At 44.0% G+C, this 19,792-nt stretch overlaps 2 protein-coding genes across 2 annotated transcripts in view; one reads left to right on the plus strand and one right to left on the minus strand.

Moving 5' to 3' along the window:
- The window catches only part of DSCAM (DS cell adhesion molecule), a 99,686-nt gene that overhangs the window by 41,231 nt on the left and 38,663 nt on the right, over nucleotides 1–19,792 (plus strand). Inside the window, exons 17-22 of the mRNA XM_053455755.1 lie at nucleotides 1,573–1,726; nucleotides 7,179–7,296; nucleotides 8,797–8,960; nucleotides 10,072–10,170; nucleotides 12,812–13,000; nucleotides 14,930–15,220. Coding sequence (XP_053311730.1) covers nucleotides 1,573–1,726; nucleotides 7,179–7,296; nucleotides 8,797–8,960; nucleotides 10,072–10,170; nucleotides 12,812–13,000; nucleotides 14,930–15,220 — 1,015 coding nt within the window. The remainder of the gene's footprint in view (nucleotides 1–1,572; nucleotides 1,727–7,178; nucleotides 7,297–8,796; nucleotides 8,961–10,071; nucleotides 10,171–12,811; nucleotides 13,001–14,929; nucleotides 15,221–19,792) is intronic.
- SH3BGR (SH3 domain binding glutamate rich protein) overlaps nucleotides 1–19,792 on the minus strand; it is a 247,851-nt gene that overhangs the window by 4,754 nt on the left and 223,305 nt on the right. The gene's annotated exons all lie outside the window — the stretch shown is intronic.

Genomic DNA, 19,792 nt, shown 5'->3' on the forward strand with positions numbered 1-19,792 from the left:
ATAGGGCCGACTCAACCCTCACTTCTGGAGAAACCTGCCAGCGTTGGCCCTTCCCGGTGACGTGAGGGAGCTGAAACCATAGCTCTCCCGCAGACTCTCCGTTTAGTTATTAAACCCATCTGCAGACCCCCAAAAACTTTCTTTTTGAGGGTTCTGAAAAATCATCTAATAAGTAAATTGTCAAATGTATTTAGATAATATTATTTTCCTCCCTTTCCAATAATGACCTTTCCTTCTAAAACCAGAGAAGACCCCCTTGTAGCGTAATACACGGTGTTATCATCCTCCCCGTCTAAAAAGAAGACTCGCTATCGTCAGAACTGTAATTACCCCTTTATTCCAGTTTTATAATCCCACTTTTATTTCCTTGGATATTTTTTTCTCTCTAATGAGCTCTTGTCCTTGTAGTGGGAGCCATATTGCTGCGGGCTCACGCAGTCTAATAAAAAGTGCGTGTTATGAGCGGAAGTTGTGACGAGCGCCAGGTTTTATTTCTCTTTAAACGTATCCTTTGGAAGATGAGGAATTTCTTAATATTCTAGTTGGCGATGAGCAGATATTGTCAGGTAACGCGATGATCGGTGAAGTTCGTTGCCGTTCCGAAATGACCCTTATATAGTGTTATATTTTATCAGTGAGTGTAACGGTCTCGTAGGGATTGTCTTTAATATTTCGTAAGCGTTTCACCTTGGCGGACCCCCGCCTTGTGTCCTATTGTGCCTTTTGTTGGACATTATAGGACATTGGCGCATGCGGAAGCTTTGCATTTAGTGGTCAAAAACATAATGATTAGAATGGAATGTGAGGTAAGTATGACTCTGCCATGATGGAATATGACATCACGTATAAAGTGGAGGCATGATGTAAGAGTGAATCGCTGAGTTGAGACACGGTACGGCCCTTGGGAGAGGCATGTGTAAGTTGTGTGTATGGGTCACTGGGACAGGAGGTCGGACCAATGCTCCATTCCCACTCCCACTGAAAGCTCATACCAGATTTTCACTCTGACCTGGCCTCGTTCTCTTTGAGGGATCTTGAGCACAGTCCTCTTGGTCAGTAAGGTCCAGGAACACTGATTGGCAGCAAAAACTGTGTGTGTTGTTTATAAGCACAAATAAAAAGCCACCAAATGAAAATCATGAAATAGCCCAGCTCTAAATCGGCACCCAGTGTGGCTAATACTTTGCAGGACCAGGTTGGCCAGCCCAACTATTAACTGGCTACGCCACCAGACACCCTCCCTACCTATATTGCCACATTTGGCTCGGTGGTCTTCTTCGGGGACTCTCCTTGTCCTGGGAGCACAGAGCAACCTGTATCTGATGCAAGCCTCATAGGAATCCCGGACTGGATCCTTCAGACTTCTATTCTCTGGCATGAACTTTTACCGGGAGCGGGAATGGAGCGTTCCCCACCGTGGTCTCCCATATACACAATTTATACATCATCCGCGCATAAAATCCGCACGAAGCACCTCCCTGCGCAGGGTCACGATGTATATGGTACTTCTGTCTTAATTTGTTGTAATTATTGTAACCAGGCTTCTTAACATACTGGACATTTTTTTTGCAGGTAATCAGTGAATTTGAAGCAGCCCCAGACACCTTTTTCTACCGAATACCAAATCTGAGCCGAAACCGACAGTACAGCGTGTGGGTGGTGGCGGTGACAGCGGCAGGAAGAGGAAACAGCAGCGACATCATCACCGTAGAACCAGTGGCCAAAGGTACAAATGGGACAGAATGTTACCTAAAAACAATCCTTTTTGGCGGATTAGAATGACTGGGGGGGGGGGATGTGACTGGGAATAGGTAATCGGGTTAGGTTGTGAGGAAGAGAAATGTTAGGGAAAGTTAGTTTTGTAGAGATAGGGAGGAGACGTTGAAACTGTATGGAGGGCATGTCAGGAAGGGGTACACAGTGTGGGGTATGGACAGGGGTCCAGTGCAAAAATCCACCCCCCCACCAAGCAACAAACAGCTTGTCTGTGCCATTGTAGCCCCCAAACAGCTTGTCTGTGCCATTGTAGCCCCCAAATAGCTTGTCTGTGCCATTGTAGCCCCCAAACAGCTTGTCTGTGCCATGTTAGCCACCAAACAGCTTGTCTGTGCCATGTTAGCCACCAAACAGCTTGTCTGTGCCATGTTAGTCCCCAAACAGCTTGTCTGTGGGCTAAAATGGCACAGAAAAGCTGTTTGGGGGCTAACATGGCACAGACAAGCTTCCTCACAAATAGCTTGCATGTGTCTCTCTCCCTTCATGAGGTAAACACATGCAATTTCACTTACTACCTGCTGGGTCAGACAGCGTGCAGGGAGAGAGTGTGAGAGATCTGATCATTCGATCTATACACTCTCCATGCCGCCAACTGCAGGTATTACCAACAGCTAGCAACTTTTAATGGGGCAGTAACCATGATTATTACACCTCTGGGTGTGGCAGGGTATTAATATTAATACACGGACTGTTCTCCACCGCATCAGCCTCACTGACACAAAGTCACACGGACCACTCTTCAGATTTCATGCTGAGAACCCGCTCCCGAAACAGACAGCTCCCTTACTCTGCTGCGGCCGGCACCGTGCCCGTGCTGATGGCTGGGGTTCGGCTCCAAGCCATGCGCGAGTCTTCCCCAGAGCCCGACTTATCCCATATCCATCACCACCTGCTCATTTCCCAGCCGCCGCAACCGGTTCTCCCGATCCTCCTCCTCTCCCTAGGGCTTCTGACTTCCGATAATTTCTTCTATTTCCTTCCACACGTTCTAATCGCTGCTATTAAACATGCGCAGAGTTTCCCTAAATGAAATTTTTTAACACGCCAGCCGCGTGGGAATATTAAAGAATACATCAAACCCGAGGGGAAGCGCAACGCCGATCCCAGCCCACGATGCAAGATCGCATCGGAGCACGGCGCCATTAACCACGGCAAATGAGGTTTGACTGAAGCGTCTTAATTCAGAGTTTCCCGCGTGAGAAGAGAATCATTTGTAATCCCTGAAATCTATTAATCCCGTAACCCAATCCGAAAGTCTTCATGACGGCAAAATTAATTTATTCCGGATCTTCTTAAAATACCTAAACAGAGAGGCTTATTGAATAAACTGTGGTTAAGAAGGGCTGAGCTGGCCCTGCACACCACGTAGGTCAATCGGTGTGTACATTATCACGCCTCCCAAATGTCTCGGTGTTCGTGGGACAGTCCTGATTGTTAGGGGCACCGTCCATCGTAGCTGCCCCGCTGTCCTGCTTTTGTGATCATAGAGGGGTTGAAGAGGACATCTGATCTCTGCTGACCAGCCCAAGAAGATGTGAAATCAATGGAGGCCTGTACCCTTACAGCACGGAACTCCCTTGCAGCTCCCACATGACAAGTGTGATGGCTCATCAGGTGTGATGGGCTCATCAGGTGTGATGGGCAGGTGTGATGGGCAGGTGGTTACGCCCTTGACCGATTTGGATACCTGAAATACCTGAGTATGCATTATATAGGGGCAGCCCAGCCTTTTTTCGTAGGAGAAGCTCCCCCCGCATGGGTCATTCATGCCCACAGTATACACTGCTTTGTACCAATATACAGATGAACATAAGATACACCGCTCTGTGCAAACGTATAAGATGCCCACAGTATACACTGCTTTGTACCAATATACAGATGAACATATGATACACCTCTCTGTGCAAACGTATAAGATGCCCACAGTATACGCTGCTCAGTTCAGCTATATAATATGACTGCTTGATGTACTGCTCTGTACCAATATATATGATGAACACAATATACTCTGCTCTATGCAGATAAGATGCCCTCAGTATACACTTCCCTGTATTTATGGGACAATACCTTTTATTGGTGAAGGGCCCTCCATTATGTCCCCTATATCGGCACGCGGCTCGTTCTACCGATATACTCATCTCAGCGACACCTAACGGGCCGTGAACACGATTGTTAGTTTTACATTAAAATAGTTTTGCCTGGATGCTGCTGCGCTTATTTCTTCGCGTTTTACGTCCCCCCCCCCCCCCGTTTCCCATCCGTTTTCCTCTCTCGCGGCCTAGAATTTCTTAACGGATCCTGCGCTCCCTCCCGGGCATGTTCTCGGCTCGAATACAATTAAGATGTTCGGCCCTTCTGAGCGCAGCGTAGCCTAGAACTCACTGTGTGTGGTACTAAAGCAAAAAAAACCCCGCGTTTTCAATAAATAAAACAAGTAAATTATGTTTTAATATCCTCGTAAATTTTTTTCTAGTACCGGTAGCCAGAGGCTATTGAGAAAGGGAAGAAAAAACCTTAATTTTTTTTGTGTTCTAAGCACGAGTTGCTCCATTTAGCTGCGGTAGTGAATGCTTACGGCAGGGAGCCTGTCACTAACATCAAATTCTCATTATTACCCTCATTATTTCCTCAGAAGACTAAAAGAAAGCGACTTCGGCAGAATGAAAGCTGAAATTCTCCCAGAAATGATTTACGTTTTTACGCACAGCGCACCGGCTTATACGCCATCATTTGATCCAACGTTTGTGATTTGGAAGGTCGGAATAAATGGTGTCGCGACAAAAACAAAAATTTCGGGAAAGGTGTTTAAAGGGACCCTGAGCGAGCCAAAAATGAAAGACCAGGATAGTACCCGTGAAGGAGGGAAAGCTTGATCCCTTGGTCCTCAGGCCGGGTAGATCTTGGAGCCCAAAGTTTGATCCACCAAGGTTCTTGGCATATAAGGGCACCTAGGGCTGGTGGGTAGAGGGTGGTTAGAGGGTGGGCCACCCTTTCGATGCAGGGGGGTCCGGTCCTCGTTAGGCTTTGGCCAAGGACGGAAGGAAGGGGCTTCCGATCCCCGTACGGTGAGTGCAGCCCCAGAAGAAGGAAGATCTGCTCTCCGCTGTGCTGTGAGGCATCACTCACGACCAAAGAGAACCAGAAGAGATTTAGGAGCCATGTGCCTACCCCGCGCATGTTTAAATCCCCTCGCTGTATTCTGGTCCTTGCTGGGACACATACACGCGTCTCCTGGCGAATCTCTTCCCTGGTGTTATTGCCAGTCAGCAGGGAGTCTTAATGTGCGCAGTTCCATAGCAAGGCAGATTAATGGCTTCCGAAGCGCTCGTGTATCTGGATTCTTCCCAGCGATGGAATGCGGGAAGGGCAGAGAAGATTGATGACCCCGCCGGGTTCTCCACGACATTCTGCACCTTCAGCCTTAACGGCGCCGCTCGCGGGGATCCTGGACGCTCTCATTAAGCAAACGCGAAGTCTCTGAGATAATTACCCCGTGTTTTCCCATCTCCGGAGGCTGTATTTCAAACCATTTTTCAGCCGGCTTGCACATCGATACATATTTTTCTTCTTAATGCAAAAGGATAATTCTGACCTGTCAACGATCCTAAACCCGGAACGGAAGAACCTGCAAGGTTTGCCATCTCTAGCTAAACGCTAAAGCGGCCATGACTTCAGTGCAGCATTAAACCGGTTAATAGGGGCTATCCTTTCATTATGGGTCTTAAATAATTACGCCAAGAAACACCTGAACACAACGACAACAAGAAACTTGAATGAACGAAGTCACTTCTTCTGAGGGTAACTTTTTTATGATTTAATCGCAGCTACGTCAGATGGCCACCGTCACAATGTGACACTTTGCGGACAAACCTAAACCTGATTAAAATCTCAACTGCCTGAAAACTAGACTCTTTTTTTAAAACTAGACTTTCTTCACTAGTTTAACTGGTAGAGGACTAGACTCCTTTCTTCTCTAATTTAAGTGACGGAGATCTAAACTCCTTTCTTAATTGCCAGAGAACTTGACTCCTTTCTTCGCTAGTTTAATTGGAAGAGGACTAGACTCCTTTCTTTACTTGTTTGGGTGAGAACAAGTCTCTTTTCTTAACTAGCTTAACTGGCTGAAAACTAGTCTCTTTTCTTCCCTAATTTAAGTGACAGAGATCAAGACTCCTTTCTTAATTGCCAGAGAACTTGACTCCCTTCTTCACTAGTTTAACTTGCTGAGAACTAGACTCCTTTCTTCACTAGCCTAAGTGGCTGAGAAGTTTACTCATTATTAAAGTAATGTAAGCAAATTCTATATGACACTTTGAATTAGTTTTATGGAGACATTTTAATGTAATTATTTTGCGCAGAGGCTATACCATTTGCACGATTAAGATGTAATTAATTGGTTTAGTAACTTAAACATCTCTTGTGACACAGGACAGGTTCTAGACCACATGAATACTCTTGGGTATTCTAGATAAGCATTAGTGTTAGTATAGTACTTTGATTAAATTATTCTGTGTTTTTGAGAGGGTGGTAGATAAGTGGAACAGCCTTCCAGCAGAGGTTAATGCAGTGAGGGAATTTAAACATGCATGGGGTAGACATACGGCTCCTGAATCTAAGACGAGACCAACGACTGATTTAAGGTCTGAGTCTTTACAGCAGGAAAAACGGGTGGCTAGACGGGGGCCGAATGGGGCCGATCTGCCTGCACAGAACGTTCTGATCCCTGGGACTGGGGGCTCTCGCTACTTCCCACCTGTCTCCCCAGAAAGAATACCCCACTCCCCCTCGACCCCATGATTCGGATGCCCTAGGGGTTTCCGGTTCTGATCCAAAAGAACATTATTTCTTATTGTTTTTTCCCCCCCAGATTTTACCAAAACATCAAGTCAGGAGATTTATTTTCCGGTTGAGTTGTGTTGGGATAGAACGAGCATTTGCTTTCCTTCTTCCTGCCCTCAAGGACGTCCTCGCGCAGAAAATCACCCTCCGGATAATAAAAGCAAATTTGGGTTGAGATAAATAGCTTAATAACGCGCTCGAGGTGGTTTGGGAGAAGTAGATTTAAATTGCCCTTTTCCAGTGCCCTGGCACCAATTATTTTCCATTACAGATTTGTTAAAATATGTAGCTTTTTAACCATTTCTTTTCAGATTACTGAAGCCGACAAACATTTAAAGAGGGTCGGTCGCTAAAATACAACAAAATGAAAATAGGCAATACGTAGATGTATTAGAAGCCAGCTCATGTCTATACCAGTGGAGCAGCCATCTTTTCTCCTGCATGATTATTCCTCCCCATTGAGTTCTCCTGCAGTTACGCTGCTGACCGTAGCTGATTGGTTCGGGCAGCCTTTGTAAGGTTTGGGACAGAAGTATTCATTAATGTCTCTGCCGCTCTTCCAGCTCCAGCCCGTATTCTGACTTTCAGTGGAACGGTGACCACTCCGTGGATGAGGGACATCGTGCTGCCGTGCAAAGCCGTCGGAGACCCGTCTCCTACTGTGAAATGGATGAAGGAAAGGTAACCAGCAACTCGGGTAGTTTGCTCCAACCAGTCATTGGCTTGGTTAGTTAAGCTGTAATACCCCTTTAGCCAGTCAAATACCAGTTCACCCACTCATTACTCCTAAGCTATTAATCATGAGGTAAAAAATATTCAAAATCATTCATTTTACAGCAGGCTTCAGGAGAAGCGGGCGACTAGACGGCCGTATGGGTCTCATCTGCCGGCAGATACTATGTTTCTATGTTAAGAATATGTCTGTATGAAACTTTTTTTAGAACATGATAGCCAAAAGTAACTCCTTTTGCGCGTACGTCTTCTTTAAATCAGCTGCTACACAGATGGGGCGATTCATCTGTTCCAGAGGTACGCTGCTGGTGAAGAACGAATTAGCGGAGAAGATGGATGGGCCGCATATGGCCGCTCTCCAGTCCAACTGCTAAATTAACCGGATCACTTACTGTAGCGCCTCGGATAGAGAGGGTGATTGCGCGGAGTCATGAATATTTAGAACTTTCTAGGACAGAAACTCGAATAATCAAATATTTAATAACTCAAAGCATGGTTTTAAGGTTTACGGTTTGTTAACCCTTTACAGACGAGGCAGTGAAAGAGTACGTAGGTCCATTTACAAGCATTTACCATCTCAAATCAAATGACTTTAGATTTAATTTTAGGTTAGCAGCTACAGCCTCTCCTCTGGCTCGGTTTCCAGCTGGAAAGTCTGCTGTCCCTGGTGGCCACCAGTAATCCAAGGTTCTAGTAACAGCTGAACAGTTACTGGTTTGTTCCGATGGGATGAATCAATGTCTTCTGACTCGGAAAGGGATTGTCTTTAAACATAAAGGGTCCCAGGCCAAGCTCCCCGTGGGCTTGCCACGGCTTCACTGTTGAGGGCCTCTGTGGTCTGTGTGCCACCTGCTTCTGGGTGCCAATATATGAGGTCATACCCCAGCCCAACGATGGATAGACCAAGTTGCTTTATCTTTTACCATGTTCTATGGAATGAGACGGAGGAAGCGTTAGGGGAAGTCTGTGTCGATAGATGCCCAAACCTCCATCAGACTACCTTGGCTCCTGAGGGGGCCCAAGGGACAGCTGCAGTGGGCCACTAAGGTGACTATGGGCCCAGGGCAGCTGCCTTTTGCCCCTTGTTCTTCTTCTAGAATGTGAAGAGGCTTATAAATAATCCCCATATTCTTCATTGTATTTTGAGCTGTTTTTAATTGTTGCTAAAAATTTGTGAAGTAGATCAGGGTTCTTAAAGGGGCAGTTTGCGGGTTAGCTGTACATTAACTCCCTGACTTTGTATCGTGAAGGGCTGACCCAGGCTTATTTCTTCTGCAAGATGGGCTGAACTGACCCCGTGAGATGTATAGCTAATATAATGGGTGACTGGATACATGTTGCAGACTTCACTATGCATTATGCAGGGCCAACCCTTAATGTCTTCCCCCGTCCTTGACTAATTTCGATTGTAATTCCTTTAATTTATGACTTTTGTTTCCTGTGAGGTAGTAACGGGACGCCCAGTCTTGTGATGATTGACGGGCGGAGAAGCATCTACAGCAACGGAAGTTTTATCATCCGGACGGTTAAAGCCGAGGATTCGGGGTACTATAGCTGTATCGCCACCAACAGCTGGGGGTCGGATGAAATTGTGCTGAATCTGCAAGTCCAAGGTAAGTGATGGATGGGCCAAGCGGCTTTAGCTTTTACCATTTTCTATGTTTTTATGAAATTTTCAGGTTTTTCCCCCCAAATCCACCATAAAATGTACACTTTAGCAATTATATAAATCATTACTGGTTTTTATTTCACCCCAATCATGCAATCGGCTTGCGGATTAGCGATTTGCAGACTTTTAAACAGTAACATGAATTTTTTCCTTTGAAGTCCCTCAAAACAGCGAGCTCATTTATATGATAATTGGAGCAAACTCTTTCTTTAATTGGCATAAACGTTTGAAACTCCAGGAAAATGTTATCCTCGTTATTGCGTGTTTATGTTTTAATATATATTGTTTTGCCAAAAGGTCAAGTCTAAGTCTTCATAGAAAAAAATATATTTTTAAGGTTTATTAGCTGTTTTTCTATAATTCCATTTATGTGGAAGTAGATTCCGTTCCTAATAATAATGGGAACTTTCATTTCTAGTTAACTATATCTAGTTATCAATAATTCTCTTGGAATTTTTTTTAATGCCACCAACGGCTGTTTCTGTGGTTCTCCTGTAATAATGGAGGGCAATGGCTGGGCCGGGGACAGACACGATGTAGAACTCTTCGGGGGGGGGGCTCTGTTCCTAGGAATCTCTCAGGTCTGCCATGTTTGTTTGTTGAAGCCGGCAAGCCGAGTGTCTCCGAGGAGCGACAATGTTTCTAGAACAGGAGGCATTCTGTAATGCCGAAATATTGCCACGTTTGGGGCATTGTGTCATTTTATATAAAATAAAAGATTTTTATAAAATAAAAATAATATAAATATGTTATAAAAAAATATATATATATATGTATATACTGTATATATTGTAAACTAAAATATTCTTATTATTTATTGTTTTATATAGCAGCATCATATTCTGCAGGGCTAAATCACCTTGCTATACAGAGTGTTTTTTTTAAAAACTGTGTTATGACGAAGTCATATCCCCCTATCTGTCATTCAAACAAAGGTGAATTTGTTCATTATACCCTAGCAAATATACAATATGGTGTCTTAAATGCAATTGTGAGATGTGTATGAAGTTGTGAAAAACATAAAGGTTTTATAAATCATTTAATTTTTTATCTAGTACCTCCTGACCAGCCTAGACTCACCGTGTCCAAGACCACTTCTTCATCCATTACTCTTTCCTGGATACCCGGAGACAACGGGGGAAGCTCCATCAGAGGTACGCTGGCCTGGGGACTACTTCTCTCTTTTTTTCGAACAAAAATAACAGATTTTCTATGTATGTGGGTAGCCAAGGAGGGCCAGTGGGTAGCCAAGGGGATCCGCTAATAATCAGCTGTTTTCCCCCAGCACTATAAACACATAAGGTTGTGAAGATTCTGAAGCACCTCCAGTTCCTATCAGATTTACATGTCGCGCATGATGGGTACTTCTTATCATCACTTTGTGTTGACAAAGTTCTGCTCACTCCACCTGTCCTGCGCGTTCTGTCCTCAAGACCTTTAGGAGGGTTTAACATTTGTAAAGTATTAAACATGTTGCCTAGTTGGAAAGTGTATTATTCACATTTGACCCACGTCCAATTTCTTGAAGGCCACCCCTCTCTGGAGGAGGTTTCTTTTCTCTCCTTGGTTCTCTGGTGGGGGTTCTTGATCCGGTTTACCTGCTGTTCATTCCCAGTCCCATCACAGTAAAGTTTCCATCCCTGTTCCTATCGAGGAAGCCTTAGTTTGACCACCAACCAATACGGTTGAATGACAGAGTCATCCAGAAACAGCCAAGTGCGTTGTCTATCTGCCAGCTTATCATCGATCCCAAAGTGTCCAACAGCCATGCGTCGGACGAGCTTGATGAAGCTTGATGGAGAAGTTGGCTTATGGTAATGCCTGCTTGCCTGTTGGGTTATTCAGTCCGTGATGCAATCAAGGAAGCAATGGACTCAAACCCAACCGAGATGGCACTTGGGTTATCTCCAGTCCAGAGAACCAGTTGTGTGAAGGTTCCTTTTCTCTTTAATGAATTGAGATCAAGCCCTTCGTCGTTGAGGAGTTCTTTGTATTGATTCCCTACGGGAGAACAGGACAGGTCTGGCTGCTGCAAACAACATGAATAAAATCATTATAGCATTTTCTTGTTTATGTTTCCCCAAGATAAAGTTGTGTATTTTTAGAGTAGATGTATACGCTGCCGTTATTTTTGTCCCGTTTGTCATGAGATCGGGGATATGATTTACAAGAGCCAAGCAGCATCAAAAGGAATCAGCGGTTTAGCGCGTGGTTTAATCTTGATGTGCTGTCTTTGGAACGTCAAGGCGTTCTAGCTGTCGCCGGCGCGAAGACACTTCCGAGGAACCCTGTGACTCCGACGGATGACAGCAGCTCTTTGATCTTATCTCTTTATATCGAAGCGTCAGATGTTGTTAAGCCGGTTCTGTCATTCTGTTTTGTGAGATTCGGGGTAGCCGTATGAAGCAGATGCAGTCCCTGGGCGGCTGGTGGGGCTTTAAATGTCCGTTACCCGGCTGAGTGCCTATTATGTGGGTTGTGCGTGAAGCCAATCTGCCCCTCAGGTTAAAAGGATCCTCTGTGTCGCGTTGGACCTCCTTGGTGCCCACTCTCCTTACTGTGTAATGAAGATGTTACAAGAAATACGTAATTTGGGGGCGAGGTATATTTTTGAGGCACTTTTCTATTTTATTATTAAAAAGTTTTGATAAGACTCTGTGAACTGCATTATATTTAATGACTGGAGGATATTATGACCAGCCTCGGACTGGCCACCAGGCAAACCATGATGGGCTGTTGCCCAATGTATACACTATATATATAATATATATATAATCAGAAAAAGTATGAGTTCTCGTTCTGTTATCTGATCCCCAATCTACTAGACAAACACCCCTACTCCTTATCATACTGCCTGTGGGAAATGATAGAATGGCTCAGTCTTAATCACCCAGCCAGATACTCTGACTAATGAACGTTAGCATCAGCTCAGTGTGGTGTTTGAGGGGGAAAGTCACCCAAAATATCACATGACTGACAACAAAGGTGATCTTCAGGCCTGCAGAAAAAGGGAGTTTATTGGAAGAAAATGAGATAAAACCAGGTTTTTGGCAATGCTGACCACCGACATTACTGTATACAGTCTGGGGGGGGTGTTATTACTGTATACAGCGCTGGGGGTTATTACTGTATACAGCGCTGCGTGTTATATTACTGTATACAGAGCTGGGGGTGATTACTGTATACAGTCTGGGGGGGTGTTATTACTGTATACAGCGCTGGGAGTGATTACTGTATACAGTCTGGGGGGTTATATTACTGTATACAGCGCTGGGAGTGATTACTGTATACAGTCTGGGGGGTGTTATTACTGTATACAGCGCTGGGGGTTATTACTGTATACAGTCTGGGGGGGTGTTATTACTGTATACAGCTCTGGGGTTTATGCTTAGGGAAAACTAAATTTTATTATTCCAGGGAACTTTCTCATGGATAAAAAGTTGTGCTTAGCGAATACAAAGAGAATGTTACCACTTATCGAATGTTAATAACCAGTAAGCAGGAGGGTCTTAGCAAGGATATGGAGGGGAACACATGGAGAAACTGATAATAACCAAGATATTTCATTATATTACACCACTATCATGTTTGTCACATCAACATACAGTGTGTTGCACCAGAGTTGGGGTATCATTTAATCCATACTTGACTTTAGAAGGAGGCGTTCTAAGTCTTTACTGTTTCTGCTCCCAAAGCAATCTCATCCCGGTATTGTAAGTGAAGTCAACGTTGTAGCAAATATCAGTTCCAAGCTGTCGTTCTTCAGTCTTTGTCGTCTCGTTTTATTTCTTGCAGGGTATATATTACAGTACTCGGAAGATAACAGCGAGCAGTGGGGCAGTTTCCCCATCAGCCCCAGCGAGCGCTCGTACCGGCTGGAAAACCTTAAATGTGGGACTTGGTACAAATTCACGCTGACGGCCCAGAACGGCGTGGGTCCCGGACGCATCAGTGAGATCATAGAAGCTAAAACCCTTGGGAAAGGTACTGGAGTCTTGTCCTGCACATCCAAAGCAGGAAGTAATTACAAGTTATCACGTTCTTTTTATTTTATCTTTTATTTTTAAACCCAAATTTAGCGCTTGCATTCAGTAAACCGATGATCTTCTGTCTGGTGAAGGAGGCGTCAGGGAGTGGGAATTGAGGTTATAAGGAGTGTTTTTAGAACTTTCTGGCTCAAAATATAACTCCCCCCCCCAGCTGTCCTTGCCCTTTTCTTAAGAAAACAAAATGGGAATGATAACCCTTCTATGCCAGGTGACCAGGGCCAGACTGGAAATGGCAAGGTGGCCTCGTCACTTTAAGGCTGGGGGCCGCCAAATGACGTAAGCGCTGTTGGCCGCGCACTCCAGAACCCAACCTGCTGCTGCAATGGCAGACCGGGTGAGCGTGGAGCGGTGTAAGCCAGTGGCCCTCCAGGCACTTGCCCGATGTGCCAAATGGCCAGTCCGTGTCTGTAAATAACACAGTGGGCAGGGCACCAATGATTTCAAATGCAACCTAGGAATACACATTATTGTCGCTAAGACCATTATTGCCATCGTCTCATCCTGCCGCTCGTTAAGCTTCGCCACATTATACTTTTAGATAAGGCGCCTGCACTTCATTGGGGATAATTGGGGGGAATTTTAGAGGTTTATTTTTATTTTTACTTTTTTGCCAATGACCCTAACAGAGCAAATTGCCCTCTCCGTGGGTTCTCCGTCCCGCTGTTCCCTATCGCCCTTCATTGCATGCTGCTAATCCAAAGGCTTTGCGTTTAAGCCGCTGTACTGCAGGTTACGGGGCCGCGTGTTCCATTTAATTGCATGAACACCGATACCATGGGGCATTTATCCATATTCCGGGCATCTATTGTGTTATAGAAAACCCGTCCAGGTATAATAATTCAGGTCACCGCTGCGTTCGAGATACAGATTTCCTTTCTGATAGGACTCGTAGTCTATACTTGGAGCTTTCAGCCTTATAAATATTTATTCGTTAAAGCTGTGTTGTTTTTTTTAATATAAATTAAGTATAGCATGACTTTTATACAACATATAGACTAAAAGATCAAAAGTTTGGGGTCGCTTAGAAATGTCCTTGCTTTTGAAACAAGAAACCCTTTGAATGTATGGACGGTAAGAAGCGCTGGCTTTAGCCCCTGGGATCCGCTCGCTGGTTGTTTGGGATTGGATAAGCGCTAAGTCGGTCTCTGGGATCTATTCCCTAATGAGAGAGCTGACAGGAGAGCTGTGTTTCAGCTCATGAAGCTCCAGCCTCATTGAGCTTGGCTGGCCCTGTGCAATGCATAATTAAATCAGATCTCTCAAGTCTCCTCACCTCTTTGATTATACATTGTACAGGGCCAGCTCAGCCCTTTTTTGCTGGAGAAACCTGCTGGTATGATCCTTCATAATGAATAGAGAAGCGGGAGAGCTCAAACCACAACTCTCCCGCAAACTCTCCCTTTAGTGAATTAGCCCCTCTCAATATGTATTATATGGATTCATTGAAAACCATTTATAATTTCAGTTTTATCCTCTTTTTGTGTTTCTAAGCATTTTATTTATTCGTTATTTTTCCTGCTAAATTTTGCTGCTTTGTCCCATAAACCGTGTAGTATGAATCAATGGCGTATCCATTACTCTTAACACTCTCTATGCGTATATATTGCTTTTATATGTATAGATATATATATATTTATATAGTTATATATATTAATACATATATAAATAAATATATTATTATATAGTTATTTAGAAATATATAACTATAATATATATATTTAATCCATTCCTAATTCTCAATGTGTCATTGAATGTGTAAAAACATTTTAGAAATCAGTAATTCTTCGTGTAAGTACTGGATCAGTAATTCTTCGTGTGAGTACTGGACTTTATTAGTCTTAAGTGACAATTAATATCTCCGTAGAACCGCAGTTTTCCAAAGAGCAAGACCTGTTCGCGAGCATCAACACCACCCGCGTGCGGCTGAACCTGATTGGCTGGAACGACGGAGGCTGTCCAATCACGTCATTTAACTTGGAGTACAGACCCTTTGGCACCCCGGTGTGGACTCTGGCGCAGAGGACCTCATTGTCCAAGTCCTACATACTCTATGATCTCCAGGAGGCCGTGTGGTACGAGCTCCAGATGAGAGTCTGCAACAGCGCGGGCTGCGCGGAGAAGCAAGCGAACTTCGCCACCCTGAACTACGATGGAAGTAAGTGCCTCGCTGGTCGTATCCATAAATAATGTGAGAAGTGTTCCTTGACTCCTGCTCCACCACACGCGCAAGCATTACTAGAGATGCTGAAATGGTACCTACTTCTGGGGTGGAGCAAAAGTCGAGAAAACCATTTCTTTTATTTATTGGTTATTTTTAGAGTTTTTGCAGATCCTGCTAGTCCGTGTGTTGACGGTGGAACAGCTATAGCCATGTTAGCCCAAGAGGACATAGAATCTTTAGATGAAGTTGATATCTTGTATTGGGCCGACACTGGCGGGGGATAGGATGTAACGTAACATAAGCTTGCGGGATCTCAGAGTTCTCTTATTCAGATGGAGATTGAGGCAAAAACCCAGAGAGTTCCCAGGTCCGATAATTCCTAGCCAGCTATTTCTCTCCGCCATATTGGTTGGGGCATTTTTTATTTTCCCCCAAGTAAATTCAGAAAGAAGGGGCTTGATCAGGCCTGTGACGTACATTCGGGGCTATGGCGCACCATATACAAAGTTTTTTCCGTGCTCCGTGAATTTAGTTTTTACGTAACCAATGACAGGTCCGCTGCGTAAGTAAACTTTTATCCTTCAACTGTACTTAAGGCACAATTTCTATTTGAAATTACATTTGGAATCTGCCATCTGATTATTTACTTTGAGGCTAAAATAAACAGTTTCCATTTTTTTATATATTTTTTTATTTATTTTTTCCCCATAAATCATATCAAATAATTGTATTTTCTAAATACAATTGAAGCACTTCAGGTGGGACGCGCACTTTTGTGTATAACCTCAGGTGGCTCTCGAATTAGCGCCCCAACCCCCACCAATAAAAAAAAAAAAACCCCCGTTGGATGCGCTTTGCATTAAGTTTTATTTGGCTTGGATTTTGACAGCGGAACACGAAGATTTATGATCGTGATTACTCCGTTTGATGCTCTTGTAAGGCTAATGGAGATCTATGTCTCGGATACCGCGGGGAGACGTAGATTGGGAATAACATCCCGCCTTCCAGAGTCTCAGCATTTCTTCAAAGTGCCGGCGAATTAAGTTTTATTATTGTTCCTGTTGGCACTCGGAATGTCTTGGGCTGTGATTTTAAGTCTATTTAAAGGGACAGGACCCGGTTAACACAAAACCGTAATTGGGGTACTTAGAAGAAAAAAAAACAGCAAATAAACTCCAGCTCCTTTCATTATACAATGTGATATACAATTATTTCCGTTTTAAATCACTTACCTTTGGGGGGGGGGATGTCGGCAACTCTTAGTTTTAAGGAAAAATTCGTTTTTTTGGGGGGGCGTTTGAGAGCTCATTCGCTGTAGTCAGGTAATAAAAAAAATAAATAAAAAACTAATAAAAACACTAAAAAAAATTCTACTGATTGCTACTGTAATTACATTGTTTGCCGGGCACTAATGATAACTTGGAAGACTATAATTAAGAAAAATAGATATCGTTCTGGGTGAGCTGACTTTTTTAAAAAAAAATTTATTCTAAAATTGTGGAAATTATTATTATTTATATATACAGCAAAAAACTAACCATCTGCAGCTTGAAGCCACGAGACAGCTGGAAAGGAAGGAGATATGTTTCCGAGCTCCTTAGTGAATAAGAATCGATTGCGGGTGTTACTGTCCCTTTAATTCACCTGTGTTCAAGCCAAGGAAACTTTACATCTTGAATTAGCTATGGAAGGTCTTCTAGTATAATTCACAATCAGTAGAATTGCTTGCAAGCGTTATACAGTGTATAAGGGGATATAAAAAGAAATCACCCAGTGACCCACCATCTAAAAACCCTAAAATAAGGCAAAAACTGTTGGTTTTACCTTAATAATTTGTTTCGGAGCCACTAAACTAAACAAAGCAGCTCTATAAATGAAAGAAATTGTAGCTAAAGCTATCAAAAGGCTGTCACAAAGAGCTTCAGCACACGGACAGACCACAAATGATTTATTCATCGCGCCTCGTCCCGTCGCTAATGACCAATTAATTGCCTCATAGATAAAGGCGGCGGAACTATAACTCCGAGCCGGCCCGGCGCATTGTTTTCCCCGTGACAATTAAATTGCAAAATGTCCTTTCCTTCAGCCGTTCCCCGCAACATTTAACTTTATTCACCATAAATAGAGCATTTTTAACATCTTCATAACGAGTATTGATGGTTTTATGTAAGCTTCTCCAGCAGAGCCCCCCCGACCTTTCTGTTTCTGTCAGGTTGTTATGAGATCCACTATTTGTTATGTTCCTGTTTTTTTACCCGTTGTACAGCGCTGCGGAATATGACGACGCTATATAACTGACTCCTTTCTATCAGGACCAGCAGTTTGAGCTGCAGCAGCTCGTCTGTTGGATTTGACCAAACGGGCCGCCTCCCCGGTGTATCAATGAGCCGCGCATGACCCTGTCGCCGGTTCATCGCTTTTCATTCCTTGAACCACTTTTGATCGGTACCGACCACTGCAGACCGGGAGACCCCCACAAGATCTGCAGTTTTGGAGACACTCAGACCCAGTCGGCTCGCCATCACAATTTGGCCCCCAGACTCGCTCAGATCCTTACGCTGCGCCTTTTTTCTGCTTCTAACATCAACTTTTGAGGATGAAATGTTAACTCGCTGCCCGATATATCCCCCCACACTGACAGGAGCCATGATAATGAGATTATCCACGTTTTTTACTTCACCCGTCAGTGCGCACAACGTTATGGCTGATCCGTGTATGTACAGCATATATATACACACACACACACACACACACACACACACACACACACACACACACACACACACACACTAGAGTTCAAAAATTTGTAACTTTATTTTTTTTTCTTGTTTTTGAAAGAAAGGCACATTTTGTCCATTAAAATAACATGAAATGGATGAGAAATCCAGCACAAACGGGGTTAATGCTGTAAATGATTATTGTAGCTGGAAACAGCTGATTTTTAATGGAATCTCTTCATAGGTGCCCAGAAGCCCTTTATCACTCCTATCACTCCTGTGTCCCAATGGCCCTTTATCACTCCCATCACACCTGTGTCCCAATGGCCCTTTATCACTCCCATCACACCTGTGTTCCAATAGCCCTTTATCACTCCTGTGTCCCAATGGCCCTTTATCACTCCCATCACTCCTGCGTTCCAATTGCCCTTTATCACTCCCATCACTCCTGTGTTCCAATGGCCCTTTATCACGCCCATCACTCCTGTGTTCCAATGGCCCTTTATCACGCCCATCACTCCTGTGTTCCAATGGCCATTTATCACTCCCATCACTCCTGTGTTCCAGTGGCCCTTTATCACTCCCATCACTCCTGTGTTCCAATGGCCCTTTATCACTCCCATCACTCCTGTGTTCCAATGGCCCTTTATCACTCCCATCACTCCTGTGTTCCAGTGGCCCTTTATTACTCCCATCACTCCTGTGTTCCAATGGCCCTTTATCACTCCCATCACTCCTGTGTTACAATGTCCCTTTATCACTCCCATCACTCCTGTGTTCCAATGGCCCTTTATCACTCCCATCACTCCTGTGTTACAATGTCCCTTTATCACTCCCATCACTCCTGTGTTCCCATGGCACGTTGTGTTCGCTGATCCAAGTTTAAGTTTAAAAGTCTAATTGATGGTTAGAAAACCCTTTTGTAATTATGTTACACCCAGAAATGTCCTTGTTTTCCACGAGAACAGCTAAGTGACCCCAAACTTTTGAACAGATATATGGAATTCCATAATAGAAAAGTTTGTAAATGATCAATAAAGTTTACTACCAAACCGTCTTCAGTGAAAAGTTTTCTGAAACTCATCTTTTTTTCCTTGAATAAAAGTTCCCTATCCAGAAACCCTTTGCATGCTCCGTGGCTGGCCCCGTTACAGATGGCTCCGGGGCTGATTTAATACAATAAACTAATTAGTCTGGTCCGGGTGCCCGCGGAGCCCCTCGTTCCGTGCCAGTTTTCCGCTGTTTTCCATTTTTCGGTGTTGGCAGAATGTAGTAGGAAAGCAGCTACCGAACCATCGACTCCCCTAATGTGCAGACGCAGCGCAACATCACCGATTTAATAAGTAAATAGGGAGGCGGCACGGCCCAGCGGGCTCTCTCCATCTAACGGACCACCGGACCGATAACACTAAAAAAGCAAGTAAAAATTATACATCACCGTGTATTATTGAGCGGTGGGAAAAAAACTTGGCGGCTCTAGATGGGCAATTATTGTAAATGCCTCTGTGAAGCTGGGAGAACAAAGGCATACACGCTGTGTTGTACAGCGCTGCAGAGTATGATGGCGCTATATAATTCAATAAATAATAATAGTAATGCGCAGAGAAACCCTTAAGGCCAGACTCCTCTACCATATATGTGATGTATGCAGATTCCTGGGTCCCTGAGCAGGTAGGGGCCCCGACCACCACATTATCTACCACGTTATTATTATTATTTATTGTTTTATATAGCACCATCATATTCCGTAGCGCTGTACAGTGGGTGGAGAGGACAAAACAAGTAGTATGTAACATAACAATTTGAGTTACAGAGACAACAGGTGAGGAGGGCCCTGGTCACAGGAGCT

The sequence above is a fragment of the Spea bombifrons genome, chromosome 2, assembly GCF_027358695.1.
Source record: "Spea bombifrons isolate aSpeBom1 chromosome 2, aSpeBom1.2.pri, whole genome shotgun sequence".
In the NCBI taxonomy this organism is placed as follows: domain Eukaryota; kingdom Metazoa; phylum Chordata; class Amphibia; order Anura; family Pelobatidae; genus Spea; species Spea bombifrons.